The sequence below is a fragment of the Aquarana catesbeiana genome, linkage group LG03 (assembly GCF_042186555.1).
Source record: "Aquarana catesbeiana isolate 2022-GZ linkage group LG03, ASM4218655v1, whole genome shotgun sequence".
In the NCBI taxonomy this organism is placed as follows: domain Eukaryota; kingdom Metazoa; phylum Chordata; class Amphibia; order Anura; family Ranidae; genus Aquarana; species Aquarana catesbeiana.
In genome coordinates, this window is record NC_133326.1 from 617,213,259 (window position 1) to 617,227,880 (window position 14,622).

The window sequence follows — 14,622 nt, forward strand, 5'->3', positions numbered from 1 at the left end:
TAAATTGATTTCCAATTTCAAGGTCCTGCAGAACTATTTTTTTCGATATCGACAACTCTCCCATGCCTTCAGTCGCCAATTCTCCAGCTCTCCCCTCCAGATCGTTCAGTCTACATTGGAGGACATCCTCAGATACAAGTGTACAAATAAGCCCACCTTGAGACTTTATTCCCATTTGATAATGACCTCCCTCCCTACCCTGGAGAAACTCAGAAACAAATGGCTACAAGACATTCCCGACTTTAAGAATGACGTGTGGGATCACATATGGGACTTCCCCTTCAGATTCCTGTGAGACCGACTAATCCAGTTCAAGATGGTCCATCGTGCATATTTTACCCTGCACAGATTACACAAAATTAACCCCGCCTCTCCCCCAGGGTGCTGGCCTTGTGGAACAATAACCTGGTGACTTTACTCATATCTTTTTGGACCTGCCCGGCCGTTGTTGAATATTGGAAGGAGATACTAAATGTCATAACACAGGTCACCACCATACCACTCCAACCCTCCATGGCAATATGCATATTGGGCCTGATAGAACAACTAATACCCACGGTGGCAGGCCGCACCCTGGTCGAGCTACTTCTCTTTTTACGCCCGCAAAGCCATAGCCCTCAGTTGGCGTAAGCCTACTCCCCCTCCTCTCTCCCTGTGGAAACAATTGATCAACAACAGCCTACCTATTTACAAAGATTGTTATGCTAATAGGGGATGCCCTCAAAAATATGACAAGGTCTGGTCCAAATGGCTGGCGGATTCCTCCACAGCCTCAGACTCGCACCCTACTTAACCCATTACCATTTGTTAATAGATAGAAATATGCAATGGTGAATATAACATATTTTTCTGAGATGCACATTCTAACTCCACGCTGTCCTCCTACTTATGGAGCAGGCCTACTGCAATCATCGTGATACCGTATGATCCCTGTCGTGTTTCATGTAACAGTTTACCTTATGTCATAATTCTGTACAAACCAAAAGTTAACGCTCGTCATGACCACTGTATGTTGTTTGTTAAATGTTTTAAAACTCAATAAACAGATTTGCAAAAAAAAAAAAATTCAATACAAATACAATGCAATACATTACATCACTTTTGAACTTTTATCCAGTGCACATAGAAACAATTGCAGAAGCAGTCATGATTGCATGACAAAACGCATCAAGGGCGTGGCCGGATGATGTCAGGAAGTGACGCCGGATGACAGGAACCAGAAGTTGGCCATCTTGGATAGGTATCTGAAGCTAAAGTCTAACCTTAAGGGGGAAATGTTTGTTTAAAAAGATAATCGTTTCTATGTGCACTTGATGAAGTGCAATCATTTTGTGAGTAGGATTTTAATCCTTTGTTTTAACAAATTGATCTGGTAAGCTGATATATTGCGCAATGAGGTTCTTTTTGTTCTTTTGAGCTACACCTTTTGGAGGAAAGGTGTTCAAATGTGGAGAAAGACACAGATGAAAGTTTGCAAAGCCCTTTTAAAGGGCAAGGCGCATAGAGACCTAATTTTCAAGAGGTCAAAATTTGAGGAAAGAAGCCTGTTTGGAAGGTGGAAAAAGCACTGGTGGTGATTCATTTAGAATATTCACTGGTGCACGTTTCATTCTTTATGGACTCAAATTGGGATGGAAGAAAAAGGAGGTGGACTATTAATATATAAATATATATATGCTTTTTTTCACTATTTATTATCATTTGCATATAAGTGGATGCTACACTGTATTTTGGACTTGGCACTTTATCTTTTGGAATGGAAGATATTCAGATAGTATTTTTTTTGTCACACCGATCTATTCATGCGCTTGAAAGAGATTTATATGCTATGTATATGGTCTAGTTTTGTTTGACTGCGTGGAATTTTATTTAATTTTATTGCATTTTTTGTTGTGGGAACCCATGGCAACAGCTGCAGCAATCATTTATATTATTTATTCAATTTGGTTCACAATTTGTGTGGTAGCGCAGGAGACTTTGGTAGAGTACATATCAGGCTTGTTGTTATAGGTTTGGCCTCATAGTTACAAGTTAGTCAAGTTGAAAAAAGACACAAGTCCATCCAGTTCAACCTTAAAAACAATAAATAAATAAAATAAAAAATATCGTACAATCCAATATACCTAATTTTATACCCTCATTTGATCCAGTGGAAGGCAAAAAAACCCCAGCAGAACATGCTCCAATTTGCTACAGCAGGAGAAAAAATTCCTTCCTGATCCCCCAAGAGGCAATTGGATTTTCCCTGGATCAACTTTACCTATAAATGTATAGGTAAAGTTGATCCAGGGAAAATCCATGTACATAACGCAATGGTGAGGCTCCGATCAGATGCGTGCAGAGAAACTGTGCTGCCAAACACACCTCTACGTATGAAACAAAGTTCAGACACCCAACTTGTTTTTCTAGATTCTTAATCCAGAGTAATACATTTTTAATTGCGTAGTCCAGCCTCCTGAGTTTCTGAGTACCTACACTCCCTTTTCTTCCCAGCACTAGAATATTATACCATGTAATATAATATTGCAGAATGCACCGAGACAATCACATCAGTCACAGAGCTCCCTGTCTAATGTCCTAAACATAATTACACATAACAGCAGACAGCAGTTCACCACCAAAGAGTTTCTCATGCTAGCCCCTCCATCACCTCATCAAGACCCCATCAAAGTGCTTCACCCCTAGCCAGTAAAAGGAAACCAGTTTTGCACACAGCCAAGATTTTTCTTCCCTATGCATGGAAGGGAGCAACAATTTAGCAGATGTATAAAAACCTGGTACTTTAGAGGTCTGTATGAACGTGACAATTTTTCAACTAATTGTCTATTGCTTTTCTAGCATGCTGTTTGCACTTACAACTTGCCGCTCATGTCCAGTGCGATTCACTGATATACACATACGCTTTGCTCATGTAAGCTAACCTGTTTCAGTGGATATCTGTTCTCTAGAAATCAGGATTTGTACTATACTAAAATTTTGGAAATAACTGAATACCCCTACTACAAGACTGGTAGAGAGAACTGAACTTTAGTTGCCACTTGAAGACCTCAGCATGTCTCAAAACCATCAAGACAAAACTTTCTGATTTACCTGGCTCCCTCCATAGTTGGCCTTTAGATACTCAGAATAATAAAAACAACTCCTACACATAACTTGATGGGCTCCAACCTCTCTGTACTCTTCTGCTCCTCAGGGAGGTCCTCCTGTTAACTCCTCTGCCTTTTATCCATGCCCCTTATCCCACACTTAATCCTTCCCTCAAACCTCCGGGTATCCAATCCAGTAGTTTCCTCCAAGACCTGCTTGAGGTGATCATACTTTATGCAAGATTGCACCATTGTGCAAGATGTAATGCTCAAACTACTATACTGTGGAATGACACCTCCATAGCGCCTGTACTTCTCATACTTACCATATAACTTGTATCTCTTTATGCATTGTAATTCTTTTCTTCTAAAATCTCAATAAAAAAAAAAAAAGATTTGTAAATGTCAGAAAATCCACCACTACAGACCTACGTATTGCTAATTATAACATTTAGCCATGCTTTAACTGCTAGGGAGGTTGACAGTTAAAGCAGAAGGATCTAAGAGGATCTAGCGAGGATAATGAAGCCTTCATAGTTTCCCTATTATTTTATAAATAGATCCTTTAATGATGCGTGATTAAAGTCAAATGCAGTTAGAATGGCATTTGGCTGCTAACATACCTACAGGAATTTAGAGGCAATACCATTATTGTGGCACTCCTCACCTAACCCCCATCCAACCAGAACCGAGACCCTAAGGTTGGGTTCACATATGAGCTGCATCCGTCGCACAGCAGGGGTCCGGTGCGTGCTGGTTCACCATCAGATCTGATTTCAGACCGAATTTTGGGCTGAATTTGGACCTGTAACGGACCAAAAGAGCACACGTTTTTCCTGAAAAACGCACAGGACCTGCTGCGGAGATGTGTGAACTGGCTCCATAGAGAGACGGTCACAATCTCCTGCTATGCAAATTGGATGCGGGGAAACCCGCATCCAAATGCGCATAGGTTCGACCCTAGCCATAATGTAGCATATCATTTAAAACAGTAGCCATAGTCTGTTCTGTAGAAGTGAACTGGGAATTCACCAGAAAAATCTCACATACAGTGTTACCACTAAAACCTGCACAATATATAAATTGCTCTATAATATATGTACCCTCTTGTTTAGTATGCACTCTGCTCTATGTGAGATAATGCCTAATACAAAAAGTATGCACCAAAAAGGAAGCTTTTGTCACTAAGAATTATGATGGATTTAAGATTTTTTTTACATTTTTATACTGATTAACAGAACTTGCTTGATAGGGTCCATGCACACTGGGCTAAAAAAATGCCAGTTCCCCTGGCAGAAAAAAAAAAAAAGCTCATAGAGCGTGTTTGTACAGGAGTTTAGGAGAGCTTAGACCCCTTTCACACTGGAGCGGTGCGGGCGTTAGTGGTAAAGCGGCGCTAGTCTTAGCGTCGCTTTACCGTTGTTTTAGCAGCGCTTTTTGGCCACCATCGGGGTGCTTTTAACCCACGCTAGCAGCCGAAGAAAGGGTTAATAGCGCCTGCTTTGCAGGCGCTTCGGCAGCGCTGCCCATTCATTTCAATGGGTGGGACATTTTGGGAGCGGGGTATACACCGCTCTCGCACCGCCCCAAAGATGCTGCTTGCAGGACTTTTTTTCCTGTCCTGCAAGCGCACCGCCCCAGTGTGAAAGCACTCGTGCTTTCACACTGGGGTGGCATGACAGGCGCTATTTTTAGCGCTAAAACGCCTGAAAAGCACCCCCAGTGTGAAATGGGTCTTAGCAGTGTTTAGTGTTTTTTTTTTTTTTTTCTGCCAGAAAGCTCCAATCAGAAACGCAAGCCAGAAGGTTTTTTTTCTTCCTGTCTCCTAAACGCTGAGCTTAAAATATGCCTCTAATCGTCCCAATGTGCATGGACACATAGGATAACATTCAGCTGCTTCTACAGGCAAAACACAAAACTCCTGTAGAAGCAACAATTTTTAAGCCCAGTGCGCATGAACCCTTAGGGTCGGTTCACACATGGGCAACACGACTTTAGCGCGACTTTGTACCGCGACTTCAGCGCGACTTTAGCGCGACTTCAGCGCGACTTCGGCAAATTACGAGGCAACTTGAAGTCGCCTCCATGACAGGCGACTTCGCCTGTGGCCAATCACCTCTCTGGGAGGGAGGGGGGAGGGAGGGGTTTTCTCTGCAAAGTCGCTTGAGAGATCCGACTTGCAGGCGACTTACATTGAGTTGAATGGGTACAAGTCGCCTACAAGTCGGATAGAAGTAGTACAGGAACCTTTTCTGAAGTCGGAGCGACTTCAGTAGTGTCAATTAAGACGCTCCCATTGCCTACCATGATAATCTAAATGCAAAGCGACTTGGGGCGACTTGAGGGCGTACAAGTCGGATCCCAAGTCGCCCCAGTGTGAACCGACCCTTAAGGTCAAAGTGAAAACAGATTTCTATAAAGTAACTTAAATGAATTACAATAACAAAAAACTGCTGTTATTTATATATAGTTAAACAATAAATATAATAAACATTTTTTATGTGAAAGAAAAGTATGCAATGTGCATAAGTTGGCCAATTTTCAGCTGACATGGTTTAGAAATGTCTGAAATGTACAGTGGATATAAAAAGTCTACACACCCTCGTTAACATGTCAGGTTTCTGTGATGTAAAAAAGTGAAACAAGGATAAATCATTTCAGAACTTTTTCCACCTTTAATGTGACCTATAAACTGTACAACTCAATTGAAAAACAAACTGAAATCTTTTAGGGGGGGGGGGGGAGTAAAAACAAAAAGATAAAATATTGTGGTTGCATAAGTGTGCACACTCTTTTATAACTGGGAATGTAGCTGTGTTCAGAATTAAACAATCACATTCAAACTCATGTTAAATAGGAGTCAGTACACACCTGCCATAATTTAAAGTGCCTCTGATTAGCCCCAAATAAAGTTCAGGTGTTACAGTAGGTCTTTCCTGACATCTTCTTAGTCGCATCCTATAGCAAAAGCCATGGTCCGCAGAGAGCTTCCAAAGCATCAGAGGAATATCAATGTTAAAAGGTGAAGGAGAAGGGTACCAAAAAATTTTCAAGGCAATAGATATGCCATGGAACACAGTCAAAACAGTCATCATCAAGTGGAGTAAATATGGCACAACAGTGACATTACCAAGAACTGGACGTCCCTCCAAAATTGATGAAAAGACAAGAAGAAAACTGGTCAGGGAGGCTGCCAAGAGGCCTACAGCAACATTAAAGGATCTGCAGGAATATCTGGCAAGTACTGGCTGTGTGGTACATGTGACAACAATCTCCCGTATTCTTCGTATGTCTGGGCTATGGGGTAGAGTGGCAAGACAGAAGCCTTTTCTTTTTCAAAACAGGTAAGCCGCCCTGTCTCTTTAAATGGAAAAATAGCAGCCGACACAGCAAGAGATCAATTTGCAAAGTGCAGAAAACTATATGTATAACAAAGTGCAGCGCTAATGTGATATCGGTGGAATAAACCACAAAAAAAAATAGGAAGTATACTCAATGCAGTGACCTCATAAGTAAAAGATGCATATATATATATGTATAAAAAATTATATCCATGCTCGGTAATGAAACAATCAAACTATCTCCATGTAGTTACATAGACCATAGACAGTTGTAAAAAAAATACTGTGAAATAAATATACGTTCATAAGTGAATATCAAAGTCCATGAACAGATAATCATAGTGACATGGTGACTTGAAATAAATACTTGGTGCAGACAATTTGCCAGTAGATAATCCACCACCGATAAATACAAGGCTTACCGGAAAAGATGAACCCAAATAGGCGTATGCCTAATAAGTCAGTAAAGCTTGTGGTGTAATACGCCTAGGGAACCATTCATCGGTACACACGGCATCCAGTTGAGGATATAGACTCCTATAATACTTCACAGCACAGCTTCCAATGGATATCCACCGGAGGGGTGATGACCAGAGAGTCAATCAGAAAATCTCTCCCAAGTGGTATGTTTAGGAGAAGAAGGAATAGGCCACATCGTGTGATTCCATTTCGATATAAAACATTTATTGTATATAAAAAAGGGAACACTCACATTTTATGAAGATAAAAAGCGCTTTGTAGTAAAAAGTGTGGAAAGTGACGCAGTGGCATCAGCAGAGCCCATCGTCTTACCAAGAAAAACATCCAAGCCCGGCTAAATTTTGCAAAAACACATGAAGTCTCCCAAAAGCATGTGGGAAAATGTGTTATGTGGCCATAATTCCAAAAGATATGTTTGGCACAAAAACAACACTGCACATCACCAAAAGAACACCATACCACCGTAAAACATGGTGGTGGCAGCATCATCCTTTGGGGCTGTTTTTTTTTTCAGCTGGAACAGAGGCCTTAGTCAAGGTAGAGGGGATTATGAACAGTTCCAGATACCAGTCAATATTGGCACAAAACCTTCAGGTTTCTGCTAGAAAGCTGAACATGAAGAAGGAACTTAATTTTTCAGCATGACAACAACCCAAAGCATACATCCAAATCATCAAAGGAATGGATTCACCAGAGGAAGATTAAAGTTTTGGCATGGCCCAGCTAGAGCTCAGACCTGAATCCCATTGAAAATGCATGGGCTGATCTGAAGAGGGCTGTGCACAAGAGATGTCCCCGAATTCTGACAGATTTGGAGTGTTTTTGCAAAGAAGAGTCAAGATGTGCCATGCTGATAGACTCATACCCAAAAAAACTGAGTGCTGTAATAAAATCAAAAGGTGCTTCAACAAAGTATTAATTTAAGGGTGTGCACATTTATGCAACCATATGTTAGTTTTTTATTTTTACTTCGCATCCACCTAAAACATTTCAGTTTGTTGTTCAACTGAGTTGTACAGTTTACAGGTCACATAAAAGGTGGAAAAAACAGCGGTGTTTAGACTTTTTATATCCACTGTGTGTAATATATATATATATATATATATATATATATATATATATATATATATATATATATATATATATATATATATATATATATATATATATCCTCATATGTGTTAATTGCCTAAACTTAAACTTACCAAAAGACAGAAGTTCTGTTGCTGATCCGCAACCTCCACCATGGCGGGCAGCTCCGGGCATAATAGGGTGGTAGCATGTGGCCCCTGACAGCCCCTGGTCATGGCCTATGGTGGCTATACAGAAATTCAACTCTGTGTGTTACTGCCATTGTATGGGTCACCATTGTAACACACTAAACATAAAAGGATGTATTTGTTCATGTGCTCATGTCCAAATAATACTGTATTCAGTCTGTGATCAGTCTAATCCCTGCATGTGCTGTACCCCCTCAGATCCCCCTAACTGTGTTGGTCCTTGTATGTGTGTCAATGTGCCTCTTTTGTTGTCTTTGTAACAGGGTCAGCTTGTCTCCATAACTCGCAGGGTGGATGGTAGGTGGTTTGAAGGGCGAGTTGAAGGTTCTCCACGTCTTGGTCTGTTTCCAGCAAACTATGTGCAGATCAAAGATTGGCCTTTGAAGAAAAAGAAGGAGATCCCTCAAGTTAAGGCAATGAAAAGTACAAAGCCTATAGTGCAGGTCGGTACTAACAATATCTAACACACTGACTCTCAACTTAGACATAGACTGAGGGAGGACCTGTTCTCTATAGAAACCAGATTCTCAATGTCATTGCTCAAGTGCTATCTGGTTAAAAGGAAAGAAGAATCCGATTGGTTTCATAGAAAGGAGAAGGTAGTTTGTGACACAAGTAAGCCAACTGTAAAGGTATTGGCAAGAAAACTGGCCGTCATAAAAAGTGTACCCGTACTTGCCCATATACAGGGCACAGTAACAAGTTTTGGAACTACAGACCTTGTAGGTTGCCCCTATTTGCTTACCCCGTACTCTTTGCCATTCCAAATTTCAGCCAGACCACCCTGAGACTCCCCAGTTTTGACTTTATAAAAGTTGAATCTTTATCAGACCTGTTAGGAGCAGAAAAATTGGTTTCGGCCTGGTTCACATCTATGCATTTTTTTTGGTGCGTTTTGCAGAAACACACTACAGTTCATTTAAATTTTTTCATATGGGACACATTCACATCAATGCGTTTTTCAGCCGCTGCATTTTTGGAAAGAGTCTGACTTTTTTTTTTAAACGCAAAACGGTTCTTTTTTGGTTCAATAGACTTCAATGGAGAAGCTACAGAAAAGCATATAGTATGTTTTTGCTGCGATTTCACCACAATTCACATGTTTTTTTTATATACCCAACATCAAATTGGTTGAAAAGAAATAAGTATAAAAAATGCAAAATGAAATCCAGCAAAAAGCACTTCAGAAATGGATCAAAAGCAAGCTGCATAGGTGTGAACCAAGCCAAAGTTTGAATAGAGCGGAGAAGGTTTATATATTTGTTTTCTTGACAGTGGTCAAAAAAGACAAACAGAAGAGTGAATCTATCTAGCAGGGACACAGACCGCAATAAAAACTTGATAGCAATTCTGTTGATTCCAAAACCATAAAAAAGTTTGACTATACTTTTGCTTTAAAGACTTACAGTTGAACTTTGGGATAAACTAATATTGTCTAAATACAAGAGGCATGTGAATTCTTACTTGAGTTACTTATATATTTCTTCCAGATCTGTGCAGTAATCCAGTGTGAAGCTTTATCTTTGTGTAGGGGCTTCCTATAATAAAGACTGGGCACTGCTGCTCTCTCTTCGGAGCAGGGTGACTGGTCTAGTATTCGCCCCTTCCTGTAGTTTTCTGCATACAGCCTGTAGTGGATGGCCCTGCTAGGGGTCCCTCCCACAGCTCTGCTCTCAGCACAGGTTATATGCAGCACAATGATGTCATCACTGTTTTTACAAGGTAATAATTGGGTCTGCAAAGGCAATTTGTGCACCTAAAGAGGATTTATACTTATTGTGGAATGTTTTTAAATGAAAAGTTCTGCGCCCAGAGTTCAGCTTTAAAAACAACTTTTCTCAGCACAAATAGTTAATATGACAGCCTTTTTGTGCTAACTACTATAGTATGTCTATATTAAACATATGTTAGGGCATGCTGGAGTTCATAACTGGAAGGTCTTAGATTGTGTTTGGTGTAAATACAACATGCATACATGTTCCTTGGCTTCTAGAGTGAAACAGAGATTTAAAAAAAAAAAACCTTCCTGTTTGACATCTGAGGCTGAAAAGTTAACTTGCTTGTAATTTTTTTTCTTGCACTTAGTTTTTTCTGTTCTACTACAATCTTTTAAAACAAGCATCTAGCACACTGGCCCCTTGCAGGCATACAATGGAGGACATGGATGGCCAAGCATGACCGGGTGCCTGAGTCTGCCACTACAGGTGCCAGGATGTAGAAAAACTCCAGTGATCGTTTTAAAACTGCTTTACTACATAAAAAGTATTTTTAGACCAATTACCTTATTTTCCTTATCAGGTCTCCGATGGTGTCACACTCAGAGAAAAACCATGTGTTGTCAAGGTACCTGCATCCAATAAACTGCAGCAGCTCCAGGGGACTATGTAAGTTGTGTTAGAACCTAAGACATATGGATGATGGGGACTATCCATCATACTTGTTAGCTGTCTTTCAAATCCCTTTGGGTGAGGAGACTTATATTTTTTTTTTTAGAGATTCTGCCATTTTGGGCTAAATCATTTTGTGTTTTAGGTCTAGCTACAAATTTGTCGTTTAGCAAACAAGGGCATAGATCTAGATGTTACATTGCAGCCTATGCGTAATAAAGATTATCTACACCAAATACCATTTTTTTTTTTAGTTTTTGATAGAAGCGTTACCATTTACTTCATTTTTTTGTGATATTTGGAGCACCCATAGCTTACAAGATGCGTTAGCATATTTAAATGGGTCTTAAGCATGGTCTGGGAGTCCCAAGAACTCACATGCATATCTTAACTTTTAAAGAATCAAGAAGGCATACTGCCAATCAAATCCACAAACCACCCACACTGCATTGGGGATGGTTTCCAAGAATCTGGGGGTTGCACACCAAGGTGTTGGGAGTAGGCAACATATAATTGGGAGTGCTTACACATATAATACTCTCTATGAATGCCCTGGGCTACGGGGTTCCCATTAAAGTCAAAAAGATATGAAAGGTATCGGCAGTCAGCTTCGGGTGCTTGCTTTGCACTTATATTGCCAGTTTGGTACAATTAAAGCTGAGCCATGAAAACACATTCTCTATCACTTTTGTGACCTAACTTAACTGTAATGAAGTATGCCCCACATTGTGCAAACAGGTGGAACCATCAAAACCTTCTGTGCAGGGGTGGCCTGTCCTTCCTTTTTTGGAACCTTTGGCACTGCAGGGTTAATAGCTTCAGGTCTTCTCTGAAGCTGCTGTGAAAAACTTCCACATGGGCAACCGCTTCCTGCTGTGACCTGTCTAAAACTCGATCTGTAAATGGGGGAGAGAATATTGTTAGTTATCAGGCTCTCTATCATTCCTAGATTGTGTTACAGGCAGTAAAAGCAGTGAAAAAAAGAATGTTTCTCAATGGAGGAAGTGGGAGGAGAGGGTGGGTTCTCATCGGTAACTTTTTCACGGCAGCTTCACAGAAGACCCATAGCGATTAATCCTGCAGCACAGGAAGTTTAGAGACAGGAAGAGGACGGGGCATCCCTGCAGTAAAGATTTCTACAAGAGCCAGCTGCCTGCATGATGTGGTACAACCTTCATTACAGGTAAGTTAACTCACTAAATCTACATAGATTTTTTTATTTTTATGGCTAAACATCAGCTTTAAACTGGCTCACTTTAATACGCAATAAAGGGAATACATATATTATTAATATGATGCGCTTCTGCTAAAACAAAGCCTGTGTGGTCCTAAACTTAAAAAGTGCAGATCTACTATCCTATAGAGCAGTGTTTCTCAACTTCAGTCCTCAAGGCGCCCCAACAGGTCATGTTTTCAGGATTTACCTCAGATGAAATAGCTGTGGTAATTACTAAGGCAGTGAAACTGATCACATCACCTGTGCAAAATAATGGAAAGCCTGAAAACATGACCTGTTGGGGCGCCTTGAGGACTGGAGTTGAGAAACACTGCTATAGAGAACATACAGAAATGGTAATTGTGCTTGAACAGTAGGCTGAAAATGTACTTTGGCCTTTAATTCCTCCTAAAAAATAGCAGTTCAGTTCCTGTGACTCTAGACTCTTAGCTGATCTCACACTGCAGATTTACAGCTAAGCATAGCTGACTGTGACTACTAGTCTTGGGAAGTTTGGAGTGAGATTTAGTGATGCCACTACTGTGCTGCTTACTTTTCTTCTTGCTGGAGGGGAAGGTGTGCTTGAGCATTTGCAGTGCAAGGATCTCATTTTTGCTTCATCTATTCTGTGGATCTGTGCTTTCTGCACCTCTCCAGCTACTTATGAACATAACCCACAACAGATTAGCAGTCATCAGAGCAGTGGCGGCTGGTGCTGTATATTTTGAGGAGGGGGGGCAAACAAGACAACCCGTCCTCACCCTTACACCCCCACCACGGTTGGTCTGCCTTGCACTCTTACACCCCACCCCCCCAGTTGATCAGTCGGCACTGCACTTACCCCATCTAGGTCACTAGGTAGCTTTGGCTCCTTCCTGCGTCTCCTCCTCCTCGGCGGCGACTTCCTCCTCGGCGGCTTTACCCTGCGTCTCGGGCTTCACGGCAGCTTCCTCCTTGGCGGCTTCCCTCGGCGCGTCAGCCAATACGATCGCTTCTCCACTCGGCCAATCGGGTCTCAGGAAGCGGGAGGAGAATCAGGAAGACGATAGCGAATATTAATTCGCTACTGTCACATAACTGGGTGGGCTCAGGGCGCAATCCTCTACACCCCGAGCCCACCCTTTTTTGAAGCCAATTAGAGCCTCAGGCTCTAATCATGTGCTTAAAAAAAAAACCCCATTGAAATCCATAGGTCCGGCGCTCTGCATGTAGATTAGGGGCCGGGCAAATGGATTAGGGGGCGGCTCCCCTGTTCCCCTAATGGACGGGCCGCCACTGCATCAGAGGGGCAGCTCTGACATGAGGTAGTAAAACCTTCTCCAATACTAATATGACCGACTCTACACAGAGCACAGTGCAGAAGAATGCATGGCAAGTCAGTAATCACCTGCATGGAGACCACAGACAATACTGATGACTACTTCTGATAGCCTTTTTTAGCCAAATCTTTACAGTTGAGGTGTTCCTAAAATTTAAAGATCAGGGATTGTTGTCCCTATCATGATTTTACAGTGGAACCAATCATGTATGTAGGGTTATGCTACTGAAGTTGTTAATCAAGAAATATAATTTCTTGTTGTTTTTAGGTACCGAGCAGTATTTCCTTTCTCTCCTAATAACTCAGATGAGCTGCAGTTGCTGGCAGGGGATGTGGTGACTGTGACACAGCAGTGTGAGGATGGGTGGTATGTAGGTAAGTGACTTTGAACTGGAATAAAAGATCCTGACAGTATACAATATATCACCGGAATGTGTAAGTCATCCATTTTTCCCTTTCTCAGGTGTCTGCTGGAGAACACATCAATTTGGAACCTTCCCTGGAAATTATGTTGTTCCATATGTGACTTCTTAGTCCTGGAGGCTTCACTTTCAAGTGCTTGTGTACATTCTATGGAATCCTTCTTGGACTAGTAGTGCCAACCCCTCTGATTCAGTGATTTCATGGACAGCTGTGGCCACGCTGAAATACAGGGAAGAGATTGAGGAAATAACCTTCTGGCATATACTAGCCATGGCCTTCAGCCGATGGGGGACTAGTTGATGCAACCTACCTTGTCAGTGAACAGAGCACTGCAACTGAGGGAAAATGACTAATATTATTCTTACTATATACCATATTTTTGTCCAAATGATCTTACCCTCCAATTTGTCCATACACCATAACTCCATCTTATTTTCCACGTATGTTCCTTGTTTCAAGCTTTTAAATGCACCTTTTTCTTTCTTGTTTTGCTGATAGTACAGCCGATCTTACAATTTATACCACCTAGCTGTTTGTTTGTTTTTTTTTGTCCTGGATGAACTGTATATATTAGGTAGAAGGAATACTTCTCTGCAAGTATGTGCTGTGCCCAATGCCATTTGCTTTTCTTTACCATGAGCAGAACCTCACTAGGCCTCATGCAGCTGAGTTCTCCCTTAGTGCTTTGCCACTTACAGGACATCACTAGGCTAGGCTCAGTTTTATGGGCATTTCTTCCCTGCCTCTCTCATGTACCCAGCAGATCAGCCATCCCTTTCTTTCTCTCCAGGCTTTCGTAGATGAACTTCAAATTCTCACAGGAGGGACTTCAAGTTGTCTGATTACACCTAGGTTTTCTGGCCCCAGTTGCTTCTACAGTGGTCTCCTCCCTCTTTGCACTATTGACTTCTCTTTGGACATGTCCCTTCTAAAGTAGCTGTATAATTTTTAGACCAGGTGTTCTTTTTGATGTAAAAGAGTGTTCAATGTCCACATAACTGTATTTAAGGTCTATTTTTTTTTACTGGATTGTTATTCTGTTATGCACAGAATTAACAGTAACTTTTCACTTCAAAGTATGAGTATCATAT

At 41.2% G+C, this 14,622-nt stretch overlaps 1 protein-coding gene across 9 annotated transcripts in view; it reads left to right on the plus strand.

Moving 5' to 3' along the window:
* SORBS3 (sorbin and SH3 domain containing 3) overlaps nt 1–14,050 on the plus strand; it is a 90,092-nt gene extending 76,042 nt beyond the window's left edge. For 8 of the 9 annotated variants that reach the window (XM_073622282.1, XM_073622280.1, XM_073622286.1 and 5 more), the window contains exons 13-16: nt 8,451–8,630; nt 10,486–10,571; nt 13,377–13,483; nt 13,572–14,050. In XM_073622282.1, the coding sequence (XP_073478383.1) occupies nt 8,451–8,630; nt 10,486–10,571; nt 13,377–13,483; nt 13,572–13,642 (444 nt within the window). In that variant the 3' untranslated portion in view covers nt 13,643–14,050. The remainder of the gene's footprint in view (nt 1–8,450; nt 8,631–10,485; nt 10,572–13,376; nt 13,484–13,571) is intronic. The other variant, XM_073622288.1, reaches the window with a different exon arrangement.
* Nucleotides 14,051–14,622: the final 572 nt, after the last annotated feature.